The sequence below is a fragment of the Triplophysa rosa genome, linkage group LG1 (assembly GCF_024868665.1).
Source record: "Triplophysa rosa linkage group LG1, Trosa_1v2, whole genome shotgun sequence".
In the NCBI taxonomy this organism is placed as follows: domain Eukaryota; kingdom Metazoa; phylum Chordata; class Actinopteri; order Cypriniformes; family Nemacheilidae; genus Triplophysa; species Triplophysa rosa.
Genome location: NC_079890.1, coordinates 27,134,307 through 27,149,288, shown reverse-complemented (window position 1 = coordinate 27,149,288; position 14,982 = coordinate 27,134,307). Strand labels below are relative to the sequence as shown.

The following is a 14,982-nucleotide window of genomic DNA, read 5'->3' as shown; positions in this document are numbered from 1 at the left end:
TATTGTAATTCATATCAAGCCATAAAAAGAAAAACAGAGTAAAATCATAATGTGACATTAGTGACAGGTGCAGTTTTATCTATGAATGTAAACTGGCTCATCTAGTGTAGTGCACAGAGAGAAATGCAATGACCAGCACTGTTTGTCACTAATATACAAGGAACAAACTAAACAGTTCCAATGTCATGACAAAAATATATTTTAAAACTAAATGAATGCAACGTACAATTTTATGGCCAGTTAATGTTCTCAATTCGCCATGCCATTGGCAGGTGTATCAAAAAGTTAATTTTAAACCCTTATTACAGCACCACAAGCTCACGTTTGCAACTGCTCCTGTGAGAAATCTAAGTGTGGCCATTTTTCATGATGCCTAATGGAGGCAAAGAGAGTGACTCCAGATAACTGTTTACATTGCAGGCTACGGCGACGACAATATAAACAACAACAAAAACAAAAAGGGCAAGACTAGAGCAGTACGAAGAAAAAAACTAAGATATCAGAGCACTAGGACACTAACAACCCAATTTCTCTCATCCTCCCTGTTTTTCTTCCTCTATCTCTCGCTCTATGCTCTGAATGGTGCTTAACAATAAATGTAGAGACATTTTTAAATACATCACCATTTGTTATCCTCACTCTTGTGATTCTTAGAAATTCTTACAGACCAGCAAGCATTTAAAAAATGTTGAAGGCCTTATTCTTACCGTGTGATTTATGTAAGAAGGTTCAGCACAGGTGCTGATGTGTGGTTATTATAACATGCGTAGCTTGTGATGATACGTTGTTAAATTAAGGGGCAGACAAAGAGGAGCAACAGTAAAAGACAAAGAACACAATGCCCGAGACATGTGCAATGTATAGATGAAGATATGCCACTTACAGACCTAGTATTGATTATACGATACATCTACACAATGGCTGCCTTGCACAATGGAACAAGGCCATTAAGCAATGCGAACAATACAGGGCTAATCCACTACACAAAGGCTAAGGTGTTAAAGAGAACCCTCAAGTGCTAAATCATACTTTTGTATTAATGTGCTCTTTGCATTAGTATTTCTACAAATAAACTTTAATCATTAAATGCGAGTATATTTCTTTTGGTTATAGTCAATAAACAAGGTCTTCTCAATGAAATGATTCGTGAAGGTATTTGTTATCATTACTAGAAAAGTGTGTAATGCGTGTCTGTACTATATATGGGAGAAGGCCAATCTACAATGCTATCAACGTAATATACTCCACATGTAAGAGGGGGTAAATGTGTTTGTGTGTCTTATAAAAACGTTGTAATAATGAGAGTGCCACTTTAAAATGGATCTCACTCCACTTCACCCTGGATGTCAAGGCATGCCAAATTCAGCTGAGAATTCTAAATATTAATGATTTATGCATTATTTGCATACAAACCTAATGCCAAGCCACTTCAGATAATCATATTTCGCCCCGAATTAAATTTTCAGAGGGATTTTTGCTTCATTTATGCCCAGCCCCAAGGAATCATGCAAAATGTGTTTCACTCAATGCCGTACAAGAGACTGGGGCACAAAAGACTCACGATCAGACGGTTACACTTGTATTGCTATTTTACATCCATATGAGTTTCAAATACACTCAAAGATGCTAAAAAGGACAGTCATTTTAGTGATTATTCCAGTGCTGTAGTCTGTTTTATATCTCCCTGTCTCTGGGCCAAAGTCTAGTATTGGTAAAGACTACTTTCTGGTATAGAATCATTCAGAGGAGATAAAATGAGGATATCAAAAGGTGCAGGAGAGAATTTCTTTTATGCTTTCATTCACCATCTCTTGTACACATACATAAGTATTTACATCAGGTTTAGTGGTAATACTAACACATTCCCCTCAGAAAAGGATGAATAAACTGTCTGTTGAATTTCCCTCATGGTCATTCAATGCTTTTACTGTATGTATTACTGAAACATGCCCACACACTGTTACAGTGTATACAGAGGAGCTCGGCTGCCAGTCAGAATCCACCAGATACAAACTGATGGAGTCATGCTTTAAAAATGCCAAACAAAAAAACTTTTGTTCTTCGAACAAAGCCTTATCTCTAAAGGTCAGTCGCTCTTCATAGCAGCAGGAGAGGAGGACGTCACAAGGGCACTTTTTAAATGTCTTTGATTAAAGAAGGATATTACAATACAACACATTCACTACGCTGACAAAAACCTAGCATTCATTTTCAGCCGAGTCAATGACCTCCTCTAAATATTAAAAATGCAACAGGTTCCTCCATGACAGACACATTTTCCATAATTGAAAGGTCAAAGGCAGCATTAATTGTTAATGTAAACCGTTTTGAAGGGAGAAAATTAAACACATGGCAGTCTTGAGACTTCACTTTTTTCTCTATTCTAAGTCGCCCTTGATGATGTCAAAACTATCACATTCTGGTCCTCCCCTAACTTCAAGCTCCATCACAATGGAAAGATGCTTGGCTATCTGCTTTTACAATGCTGCTGTGGTCAGCTCTTTCACAATATTCGTTCATCTCCCTGATTTTCATGGGTTTTCTAGGCTGTGCAGTATATTGTGACTTGAGGTTTAGTCGGCTTTGCTTTTCTTTCAGATACTGACTCACCTCTTTGACTAGTTCAGATGACGCGAGTGTTAGTGATTGACTCACTTGTGGTCAATGTTATGGTAAAACACGGATCCAAATGGGAAATAAAAATACTACATCTGATATTATTACATCTATAATGATAAACATTTAAAAGTCCCTTTGAATCTGCATTTATAATTGAAGAGTTCATTTGCAAAAACAGATTATTTCGAAAATCATGCTTTTTACTGTTTTATCGTGTTTTTATTGTGTTAGTTAGCTGTTTTTTTTTGTTATTATTATTACTACAAACTGCAGTTTGGTTGATATTACTTTAAAAAAAAGCACAATAAAAACACGATTTTTGAAAATGTTTAAAAAGGAGTTTCTATTTTTGTATCTATTTTTGCAAATTAATTTTTAATACTATTCAGGCACAGTATGCAACACAAATGCAAATATTGTGAATGAACAATTGTTCCAAATTAAACTAACAATTTGTCTTAAGATTTGTTAGAATGAGACAGCTTAATAAAACAAACCTGTTGAAAATACTTGCAGTACTAGTTTAAACCCCCTTGTTTAATCCTACACCTATTTGCAGTAAGATTGTTTCACCGAGAGCATTAAAAAAACGTCTGCCTTGCTCCTCTGTGTTTGCAGACTAGAAGTAATAACACCAATGTAAAGCACCAAACTAAAATGTCTATCTCAACTCCTGATATGAAAATTAGTTTCCTTCTTAATGAAAATTATATTAAGAGGAGGAAAATGGAGGATACATACATTTTATTATCTGACAGTTTTACCTCAGCAAAATTAATTGTCTAACGGAAAAAAACCTACTATCTTGAAAAAAGAATATATGATGTATATGATCCACTCACAAATAATACTAGAAATTCAATTACTTCAGATTTCCCCATTCACGATTACTTTTTTCTTTATATCACCAAATTTTCAGTAAGGGCAATGTGAAACCGTTGTCTCAAGGAGCACCAGTAACCTTAGCAGAATCATGAAAGGTGACAGATCATTTTTCACAAGGCCATAGATCCCGAGCTCTTATAAAGTAATGGGCTTTTGGGAGAGGCCTTTATGAAAGCTAAGATAGTTAAGTTCTGTGTGCTAGAGATGACACAGAGACCATTGGCTCTTGGTCTGTGTAAAAGCAGACACCCCTATTCCCAGAAAGAGGAGGGAAGGAGAGAAGGTGGGACTGGAGCTCTTGTAAAATGACAACGTTATAAAGATTAATATGTTACTTTGTCATCCTGATGGTCTCTAAATTTGCCTGAAATAAGGTTCAAAGCACTCAAAAGCAAATCTTGTGCCTTTAGAGAGTTTCTGTTTTGCTGAATTTCTGACCAATGAGGAAGGCACTGAATCAATGTCTCAATGTGTAATTCACTGACAAAAATGCAATTGAAAAAAAAAGATGCATCTTTGTAGTGAGGATGCAGTGTATATGTACAGTATTTCATGCATAAAAGTGTGTGATTTTAAATTAAGACACTAAAGCAAGGATTGATATTGTCATGCTCACCAGAGGGGTCATTTCTTTTCATGCTGCTGCTGCCTCCCCCATTGGAGCTGCTGCCTAGGCCTCCATTGAATGCTGCGAGGTTCTCTGAACTGTAGGCCCGCAGGACAGAAAGCATGTTCATCTGGTGCTCCAGGTGGGCCTGATCAGGCTTTACGAGGCCAGGAGGACCACCGCCAGGAGAGAGAAGACCCAGACCTGCCTGCTGCCACTGCTTCTCAGGGGTGGGAGGCTGAGGGGGAGAAAGACCAGAGCTTTGGGGTCCCATGGACAGCTTGCATCTTTGGATGTCCTTCCCTGACAGTGGAGATTCAGGAAGCATTTGCATGAATCCATCTCCATCTGCATCACCCATCTCCATCTCCTCTTCTTCATCTGCCTCCTCTTCTTCATCTGAACGCATGTGTCGCTCTGCGGCAGTGGGGTTGGGCAATGATTTGTCACGACCCATTTCATCTTCCTCAGACTGACCACCGCATTCCTCAGATGCCTCTATATCACCGCATGATGCTTTGTCGGATGAGTCATCCAGAGGGCCCTGACCACCCACATCATTGTGCTGAATTTGCTGCTGGTCCAGGAATCCAACAGGCCCTCTCGCAGAGCCATCAAATACAGGGCCAAAGGGTTTATAGAAGTCACTGGAGAATGCTCCCATGGAGGCTCCATGGGGGGGCTGCTCCAGATGGTTGGACCAGCCTGCTTGTCCCTTCAAATCCCCAGACTCGGTCTCTCTGTCCCTGGACGGGGCTCCCTCGTGGTGATGGAGAAGGCCTGGTGTTGGAAGAGCCAGGCTGGTAGCTTTGCCAGCATGAGATGGCTCACCCAGGAGATGTTCCTTGGTATCTTTGCTTGGGCCACACTTGCCTTTACCCAGGTGGTTGGCTTGCAGGTGGAGGGCCATTAACTCTACAGAGGCAGTGGTGAAAGAGCAAAAGAGGCAGCCATGCCAGGCAACATTGTCCTGGATTGTGAGGGATGCTCCAGGGAGGGACCCTGCATCAGGTCTCACCGACAAATCCAGAGGTTCATATTGGGAGCGGCCACCTTCAGCTGGCTTGGCATCACCGGAGGAATTCTCCTCTGGGCTCCCCTCACTGGTTCTTTTGGTCTTGGCCTCGGTACTCTCTTGGCTAAAGTGCTGGCCATGCAGCTGATTTTCTCTCATTTCCTTATCTTTCTTCATGGAGTTGAGGACAAAGCTGTCCATGAAAGCTTGCAGAGAGCCCTGAAAGTTGACTCCATTTCCCACCATACTCTGGTAGGCCCGGCTCAGGTCTGAGAAGCTGGCAGGACTGTCCCCTGCAGTGTTTGGTCCTTCAGGACTCTTCATGTTCTCTGTGGTGGGCTCTGCCCCTGGTCTATGACGATCACGTTCCCTTTCACGGTCTCTTTCTCTAGGAGAGAGCATTCCTGGTGGAGCCCACTGGTGTGGGAGCATTTGACCCCCTCTGAAGTCAAGACCAGATGGCATAATGCCCTTGAAGACCCCACGAAGGACATCAGGACGAGCAAAGACCCCACTGCTACTGCTGTTCTTGCTGTGGTCATCCTTGTGTTCAGAGGATGGAGGGTGGTTGGCAGAGGGAGCGCCTCCATTTTGTCGCTCACGGTGATGGCGCTCCAGGTGGTACTTCAGGGAAGCTGATTGAGTGCCTGCATAGTCACAATGAGGGCACCTGTAGGGCTTTTCACCTAGAGTGATAGAGACAGACAGAAACAAAGCAGAAGTTAATGTCAGTACAACATCAACAATATACTGTAGGTGCCAACAAACTCAGCAGGAACCTTTGGCACGTTCCACCTGTCAGAAGAAGAGCAAAATGTAAATATTTGACAGAAATCACGTCGGGGATTACGTGAAGCCTCTCTAAATCTCACATTCTGCTGCATTCTACTACATTTATCACTTAGTAAACAATCCATCAGCCTTTTTGAGAGAAGGGAGGGGTTTCAATACGGGTCGATCCAGTTCAATCCAGATCCGACGAGTGAGCCATCATTCACGTCAGTGCCATAAAAAACATATCACCATATGGTGCCTTCAGTCCACTACAGAGATCATATTTTCAACTGACAACAAAACTGTCCGGATGTTATCTCTGTTCACATGGTGAACTGCATGCTTGTGATGCTTCTGCCTTTCTCTGTAGCTCTGTCTCTCTCTCGCCCACTTTCTGTCTCTCTCTCCTGGCCTTGTCTACTGTCAGGCCTCTACCTTGGTGGTGAAGCTGTTCTGCAGACATTCTCTATTTGCAGTTTATCACGGTGAGGATAAATCAAGCCCCACAGAAGCTCTTTATTCCCACTGGAGAACAACTATGACCCCTCGGTCTGAAATGCTCCCAATAAAAGGCCCTCATTTGAAAATGAAGATAGTCTAAATGATATAAACACACCATATGTGGTGCACATGAGCATTCCTCGTATGGCAGCCTCACACTGTGGATTACAAAATGCTAACCAGCATGAAATGTACTGTAAGAGATAGCATGCAGGCAGTTAAGAAACGCAAGCAAATGTAAAACAATTCTTGTTAAAAGTGAAATGGGAGCAACATTTAATGAGAGAAAGAGCCTAAATTGCATTTGCATGATCCAATCAATATAGATATAAAATACCTCCTGACAACAATTATAATAGGCTTGGAATGAAAGCTAGATTTATAATATCAATAAGTAATAAACAAAATGCAAGGGTTGATTTCTGAGACCCTGTAATGTTTCAGGAATGAAATGATCTAGCAGGAGGTGGAAAAAGAGGGAGAGATATGGGAAAATGAATATAAAAGCATGTTGTTCAATGTGTGTGTGTGTGTGTGTGTGCGGCTATAAACGCTTAGATTATACACATGGAAAACATTTTTTAACCCAGAAAAAATGTTGCATTGTTACGCAAGACTGAATTGAATGATTTAAGTCTGGCTCTGTAGTAAATCATGGATATAATTAGCAAATGGCATAGTGCTCAAGTAATTTATCATTATTTGGAGGGCGCCATTCCAGAAAAAGAATGGAAGATCTGCAGACCCACTGCACAGCTTCCTAAATAAAGTATCACAAACATAAACTCGATAAAGTATTGATAAGATAGGTACATACGGACATACATTGAAGGGCAGAGGAAAAAAGAGAGTAAACGATAAACAGTGATGGGGCCCGTCTTTTGTTCTTTTAAACAGCGTTTGAAGCGTATATTCAAAAGACATCATGCAAGATGAGCTTTTAACCCAATAAGTGCTTATCCTCTGAGCAGCATAACAGAGGCTTGATGTGATTCAATAAGGAAACGTCCTTGATGCAAATGATCATTTTCAGTTCCTTTAACTGGAAGGAATGATATTCTGTACCCAAAATTAGAGTACAATTAGAGCGATCTGCTTTTTTCCACTCCATCTTGAGCATCTGCTTCTGAAAATACTTATAAAATCAAAATTATTCTAGTCCAAAACAACATTAGGTCACATATTATGTTAATAACCTATACAATGTTATGAGTATAATAAAAACCAGTATATACAGTATACACTGGTTATATCAAGTGTGCGTTCAAGTGCCTGTGTAAGTCTCTGTGCGTGTGGCGTGTTCTTTGTGCACCATTTGGGCTCAGTAAGACATCTGCTCCATCATACGTCAGGGGCACGTGTGACATCTGGGGAATATACTGTATCCTGCCTTGCAACATTACACACAATTTACTGCTAAAGGTCATTATGTACCCGTTAATCCACTTTTAATTGATATCCACACAAACAACACAACCTCGGGGAAACAAAATGGATCGCCAAGGCAGAGAGGTAAAGAGATTATTATTTTTCATAATTTAAAATGAGAGCGTGCCAAACTCAAAAAACTTTCCAAAGCTTCCAATGCCTTTTGCTGATAAACTGTGTTAATAAAAACAGGAAGGAAAAAACACATATCAAATTGCCATCTGGTATAGCATGACAGGCTTTAGAAAAAATTACAGGGGCCTCTCGTGAGCAGTACGTATCCATTATCATTCTGCAAGTTCAATTCTAAAAGAGTGCTTTCAGTCTCTCTACCTAAGGAAGTCCGGCGCAAACTGATTTCATATGGATTTGGGCGATTTGTCATGACTCCATAGCAACAGTTTAGAGTAAACACCCACAGCCCTTACAGAAGGGCAATTAAAATAGTTAATAGATATGACATACTATAAGATGAATTTCCATATGGCTTTACAGAGCGCCGAAAAGACAGCCTGCATACCACAGGGGGATAGAAAGGGAGAGAGAAAGATTGACTGCCGTGGAAAAATAGATTGCCATGTTTTATCTACTCCAAATGTAGAAACAAGAATGTCAAGGTGTTTGAGTTCTCAGGCCCTCCACGCACTACCCACGAGTTCTATTTACATTTGAAATGACCCTTTACTGTATGGACCATTACTTCAATCCTTTGATTCATTTTAAAGACTTTTGGAGAACTAACTCACCATGCAGTAAGCAAATAAGCATCTCGAGAGGGAATGAAAACAAAAGTAAATAACACACAAAACCCTGAAAGCAACAGAGTCGTGCATCTGGCAAAAACGGCCATCTTAGATTGCAGGCGATACTGTCAGATTTCCCTCCGGGAGCATGCCGAGTGACCTTTGTAATTTACATTGCTTATGGTTTGGAACAGTAGCAAGTGACCACAGAGCTGTGTGTAATCGCTCCCTCTCTCCCTCTTCAAAGTAAAGCCTCAAAACTCTGTTCGATACAACCATAAACCGCCACCCAGTCGTGCGAGCCAGGTCTCCTTGCTTCTACCCAAGCCTCACAAGCGATACGTAATAGCTCCCGATGTCCAAGGTGAACTCGCACGTCCCGTTTAAATAAAGGTGATTCGTCTGGCATGTTGGTTCTCCGATGCCCTCAAGTTATGCGTAGCCATTGTCAGGAGCAAGGACCTTTTTATTTTTTATCTACAGCTGCTTACTGCTAAATACTGCCTTGTCCAGAAGGGGACAATCTGTGTCTCTAATTGCTGTCACTGAAGCCTAGATTCATTATGTGACTTTCCCATTAAAATGTGAGCATTAATTTGTATAATGAAATATCACCCACTGCAGTGTTCATTAGCTGTGGCCTCACACTATACGCCGCACAATGTTAGCTACCTAGAAAACTGTGCTTAATTTCACTAATGGATATTTTCCCGCTCACTGTTGGAGAGGAAATTAATACTGTAACATTAGCTCTTTAACTTTTGGAGAAATTTAAATTCACTTCATTCCTTTCAAGCCAACGTTAGAGAGTCATTAATCTAACATTGTGTCGCACAATGCCCTGGCCTCTTCAGTAAGCAACAGCATTGTGACGGCGGGGCGGCATCGGGATTGAAGCCCGCTTTGTGTCATCTGCGACTCTGATTGCTTTAAATCAAGGCAGGATATTTGTTTAATGTCAACAGCATAGTTTCAGCCTGATTGGAAGGGAGGGCAGTGACTCTGCGGCATGGTGCATGCCTGTTAGTCCTGTAAATTATTTCAGCAGAGCTTGACCGAGTCCTGCGCCGTTTCTCTAACGTCTGTCAGGCCGGAATCTTTATGACAAACCTATAACCGATCAGCAAAGAGTCACACATCTTGCAAGTACATCAGGGCTTGTGTAAATTGCTGCATCGACAGAAAGTAAAGCGGTTGTGTAACGGCACTCGAGCCGCGCCACACACACGTGGGCCCTTCCCAGTCAGCGCAGTGAGTGAGTGAGTTAACGGAGGCTTGGGACGAGGGCCTCTGTTTCCTCTCGGCTGAATTATGGCCCTACTGGGGACCCTTACCCCCTGCTCTGAGCAGGCATAACTCAACCTCCCTGAGCTAGAAACATATTTCCCCAATCCATCCGCTGCTAGGAGGATACAGCCGGCTCGCCCGAAGCCTTAACCTCTCTGTTTAAAGAAGCCCAAGAGAAGCAAAGTTAAACACTTCACTGTGACTGCCTGTCATTACATGAACGTTCGACACTCCTAAGTGCAGCCGGTAGCAATGCACTACGTATCGTTTTAAAGGTTTGTCATTGCCAAGTAACTCAAAGGAATATTACACTTTCTAACTGCTTCACAGTGCATAATAGACAATAACAAACGCAGTTGACCGTGCTCTTCAGGCTTTACAGTTCTGTATTGAAAAGTAATACTATTTCCTGTGCTTCAGCTGCTAGAGAACATGAAAATACTGCAGGCTGGGACACTTAAATTAGAGCTGAAGATCTTTGTGACCCGATGGTTTCGGTCGGGTTCGGGCTTAATTTCTATCATTTTACACGGGCTCGGGCCGGGCTCGGGCTTGCGCGGTAAATGAGCGGTCATGTGATGCGTTCCGATTAGCGCGAAAAGATGCGAAAATGGATGCTGAGGAGGTGAAGCGGAGGCTCTGGCGATTACGTTTTGGTTGCACCAGCAACTAAAGCAAAGTCTGAGGTGAGGAAAAGTTTTGACCATGTGCATAATGAGAATAATGAGCCAGTGGGATATGTGAGATGTTACGATGTTACAGAGGACTTATTTTATTTCTTTGTTCCAACTTCCAAGTGGCCTATAGCCTACGTCAGTCATTAATAAATTATGTTAAAACATGTATAAATGACTCATTCTTGACAAAAGCTGTGTGCGTGCGCACATTTGAATAGCCTAATGTCGGGCTGTAAACGGGTTCGGGCTTTTAAAAAGCTGTCAATCAAAATGTACTTGTCGGGCTCGGGCCGAATTCTGTCGGGCTCGTGCACTGTCGGGCCTAACTTTAAAGGCCCGATTACAGCTCTAACTTAAATATTAGCCTTTGTCAGACGTGCCTTTTAATCAGCCTTAATGCTCCAGAATAGAGCAGCTATGTGCTTCTTATTAAGTGGGACAAATACCATCTGGGTGGTCTTTGCTCTTTCTTGTAAGCACATACCAAAAAATAACAACCATCGATTTCCTGAGCTGCGAGTGATTCCATTTACAGTTAAGGAAAGAAGAGGGATCGGCTCAATATAGAATGCAGCTTCTATTTTAGTCTGTCCTTTTTAAGGAATGATAAAGGTACAGTTGTTACCGTAGGGATGGATTTCTACCTCATCTGACCCTTAACAATTTTTTTCACTGGTGTAATGTATTCAGAAAGAAATGGATACTAAAAACGTAAATAAAACCAGTCAATTTAGAGTTTATTATGTACAAGTACATGATTAGGTTTATCAAAAAAGGGATTTAAATAACGATAATAATTAAAATAATAATAATTCAGTAAATAAATTCATTATTATTATTTTTTTATTATTAAATAGTTGTATAATATTGCTAGTATACACAGAGACAGCAGTGGGCTGAATGTAAGGTGACCTCCTTGTGCTTTTCCTGGTTATCCTGCATGTTAACTAGGCCAGCTGTGCCTGCTAGTGAGCCTCAGCCTTGCTCTTGGGTGGAACAGCAGGGTCTCCTGACAGCCACTGGACCAGCACTGCTCACATCATTACTCTGCTGGGCTGGGGCGTCCTCTCTAACGTACCTGAAGTTCATTTACGGACTCTGAGTTTTCAAATTCCCCAAAAGTGGGCTGCGTAAAACGTGAATCATTAACACGGTAAAAACTGTGGTTCACATGTATACATGTGACTAATACTTTTAACGCCTGAACTAAAAGTTGTATTCACTTTTAAACCAATTTTCTTTCAGTTTTATTGTCTTTTAAATTCTAAAGTTGTATTTGTAATTTTAAATCATTTGCTTTTAAAAGATGCTTTAATGTCTTATGCATTATGTATTCTGTTTTTTTTGTCAAGCATTTTATGTAAAGCACTTTGAATTACCTTGTTTATGAAATGTGCTATATAAATAAACTTGCCTTGCCTATTATGTGCTTTCCTGACATGTGAAGAAAATATTGTAAATGCACTGAGCGTTGTGGACAAAAAACAAACCCAATTAAATGGTAAAGTTTTAAACATGTAATTGCTGTGTTGACAATGTTACAATCTGCAGTGACAAGTTTAACTTCAGACATGTACTAAAATAACAGACATTTTACAGCTTCTGTGATGTGACATTCCTGGATTTCTCATTGAAAAAATTCTCACCTGTGTGTATTCTTAGATGAACCTTCAGATGGTGGGAGGTGCGAAATGATTTGCCACAGTAGGGGCAGTCCTTCATGCTGGAGCCCACGCTCCTCTCCCGGAGCTGGGTAGTGGGGGGCTGGACAGCACTCACAGGCTTTGGCATCTCCTCCCCAACATCTAGGAAACAGAAAGACAGAGAACGACTTTCAGGTTCACTTCGAAGCAACCACACCTCAGATGTTTTGTTTCTCCATTCTTTCAGCTTTTGCCACCCAAATCTGCTAATGCCACGCAAAGTCAAACACATCAATGAGTTCACGTGCACCCCCTCCTCCCCCACGCCCTTCACAACCCGACAGAATGCTGACAGTTTATAAGCTTTTTTTTACAGATATCAACCCCCCCCATGTACACTCACATCCCAACATTTTATCCAGTCTCTCATCATATGTTCTGGGAAGCATATGGCAGACTGTGTTGAAATGAAGAATACAGAAAAAAATCAGCCGTGTCAGCAACAGGGTCTTCGCTTCACCGTGGCGCCCTGGTTTTGACAGTTGACATCGACGGGGAGCTTGATGGGAAACGGTGTTAACGATGGGCTCGCTCTGATTGAGCAACCGTCACACCAATAATGTCTAAGAGTGTCAACAAGTCCACACTCGAGATAATTAGTCACTTTGCTTATATGTGAAATGTCAGCAGTGTTACACCATGGTGAGTTATGGAGGTTATCATATTGTGTGAAGTGTCTGACACTCCGGTGAAGTTACGAAGTGATATAAGACCAGGTCAAGTTCACAAGTTACATTTATTCACAGATCAACTAAACACCTTTATTGTATGTTGAAACCATCACTTAATCACCTAATCACCTATTGGATTTAAAAATAAAAGTTTCACCCCACTTTCTTCATATACATAAGCTCTGACCCTAAAAACACAAACAAAACATGCTGTACTTTGTACATCTTCAAGCACATGACCAGCCACAGTGTGAGAAAGGGTTTATATGCATTTTTATTTCCGTGCATACATGATACGGTGTGCGTGTGTGAGTAAGGAGAGACATGCCGTGCGTCCGAAATCGCCTACTTCCATACTATTTAGTAGGCGAAAATGAGTATGAGTCATGAGTAGTAGGTTCGAAACCTCAGTATGCACAAAACAGTAGGCGAGAAATACCCGGATTGTCTACAGCGTCCGCCGAGATTTGTGAGTGTGCATCAGATGGACACTTCTCTATCCCATGATGCAACGGGAGCTTAGCAATGTTCAAATTTCAAAATGTAATCAAATAAAAACAGCAGAAAACTTCAAAGCAGGTGTCCGTTTCTTAAATGTATGTACAGAATAATCAATTTCTCGTGAATAAATTATGTTTGTACCGACGCCCAGGCCTTAATACGTCATAGGTCAAAGAGCATATGGGTCACATGACAATAAAACATGATGGATGCAGTACGTCCAAAATCTATTCATACTGCACCCACACATACTATATAGAACATACTGTTTTAACGGTCGATAGGTAGGTACTTCATTTAAATCTGTATGTACTGTATGCGATTTCGGACGCAGTGATGGTCTCAATTGTTCAACCCACTTTAGCATCCATTTGCCTCAATCAAAAGCTTTTGTACTAGTAATCTCTCTTTATTTTCCTGCTTTTTTCGCCACATTTCTCTACCCTCTTTTTAAGAATCGAATGAGATTTGACAAGTTAAAAAAGGAAGAGTTGAGTCAGCATCTCCGTCTCTCTTGTGACTGATCACATTCCTGCAATTTGCTGCCTCCGTTTTGCCTACCCGTATTACATTGTGATGTGTGCCCCATTTTCTGACCCAAACATACTCGCAACTATACAAACACTCTGACCCACTTTAGCCTGGTACACAGACACTTACAATATTACTCCTATACTAGCAAATTTTAGAGGCTTTTATAGAAGAGAAAGCACAGTGTTGTTGTCCCACAACTGCACACACCAACAAAAAAAGCACTCATACACATATTGTAATGATCTGAATGTCAATCATAACACTTTTATTTTAGTAGATTTATTATAGTAAATAAGAATGGATTTTGGTGGATTGATTACCAAAGTTCAACAACAAATATCATGTTATTATAGTATATATATATATATACAGTATATATATATATATATATATATATACTGTATATACACAGTTTTTATAGTTAAACAACTGTTAATTTTTCATAAGGGAATCTTAATCATCTGTCATGTAACTACAGACAGTACAGGAACATCATGGAGACAGATACATAGCCATTCAAGGCCTTAACAGGTAATACTGTTCTTTAATCTCCCCCCCCCCTCTCTCCACACACACACACACACGCAGGCCAGCAGGGCTGTCTTTAATCAGCTGACTGCTCCCCAGCTTTTAATACGGCTGTTCCAATTACTGTAAAAGTCATCCTGCACCAAATAACCACAAATATTGACAGTTTATTGCACAACACATTTATGACATTTGAAGGTCACCCCATATATTACGCATCATCTCTCAGCCCAGGGTGTCTGGAACAGAGAGATTCTCGATAACCCGCCACCTATAACTATTTTCTGCATATTGATTTTCCATTTCTCGGCCCTTTTTTATGCAAAAGAAAAATGTGTAAGAGACACAAGATTAAAATTATTGTCACGAACGAGCCGCGGCCTTCATATATTATCCAGTTAAGCTTGAAAACAATAACTCTTTAGTCCGGCTCGCAGACAATGCTCCAAAACATCATCAAATGCTACAGTATTCTTTTATAGATGTTTACAGTCTGACTAATTAGACAT

At 40.8% G+C, this 14,982-nt stretch overlaps 1 protein-coding gene across 12 annotated transcripts in view; it reads right to left on the bottom strand.

Moving 5' to 3' along the window:
- znf536 (zinc finger protein 536) overlaps positions 1 to 14,982 on the bottom strand; it is a 177,301-nt gene that overhangs the window by 47,829 nt on the left and 114,490 nt on the right. For all 12 annotated transcript variants that reach the window (XM_057329330.1, XM_057329411.1, XM_057329402.1 and 9 more), the window contains 2 exons: positions 12,183 to 12,341; positions 4,121 to 5,812 (listed from right to left, as the gene is read on the bottom strand). In XM_057329330.1, coding sequence (XP_057185313.1) covers positions 4,121 to 5,812; positions 12,183 to 12,341 — 1,851 coding nt within the window. The remainder of the gene's footprint in view (positions 1 to 4,120; positions 5,813 to 12,182; positions 12,342 to 14,982) is intronic.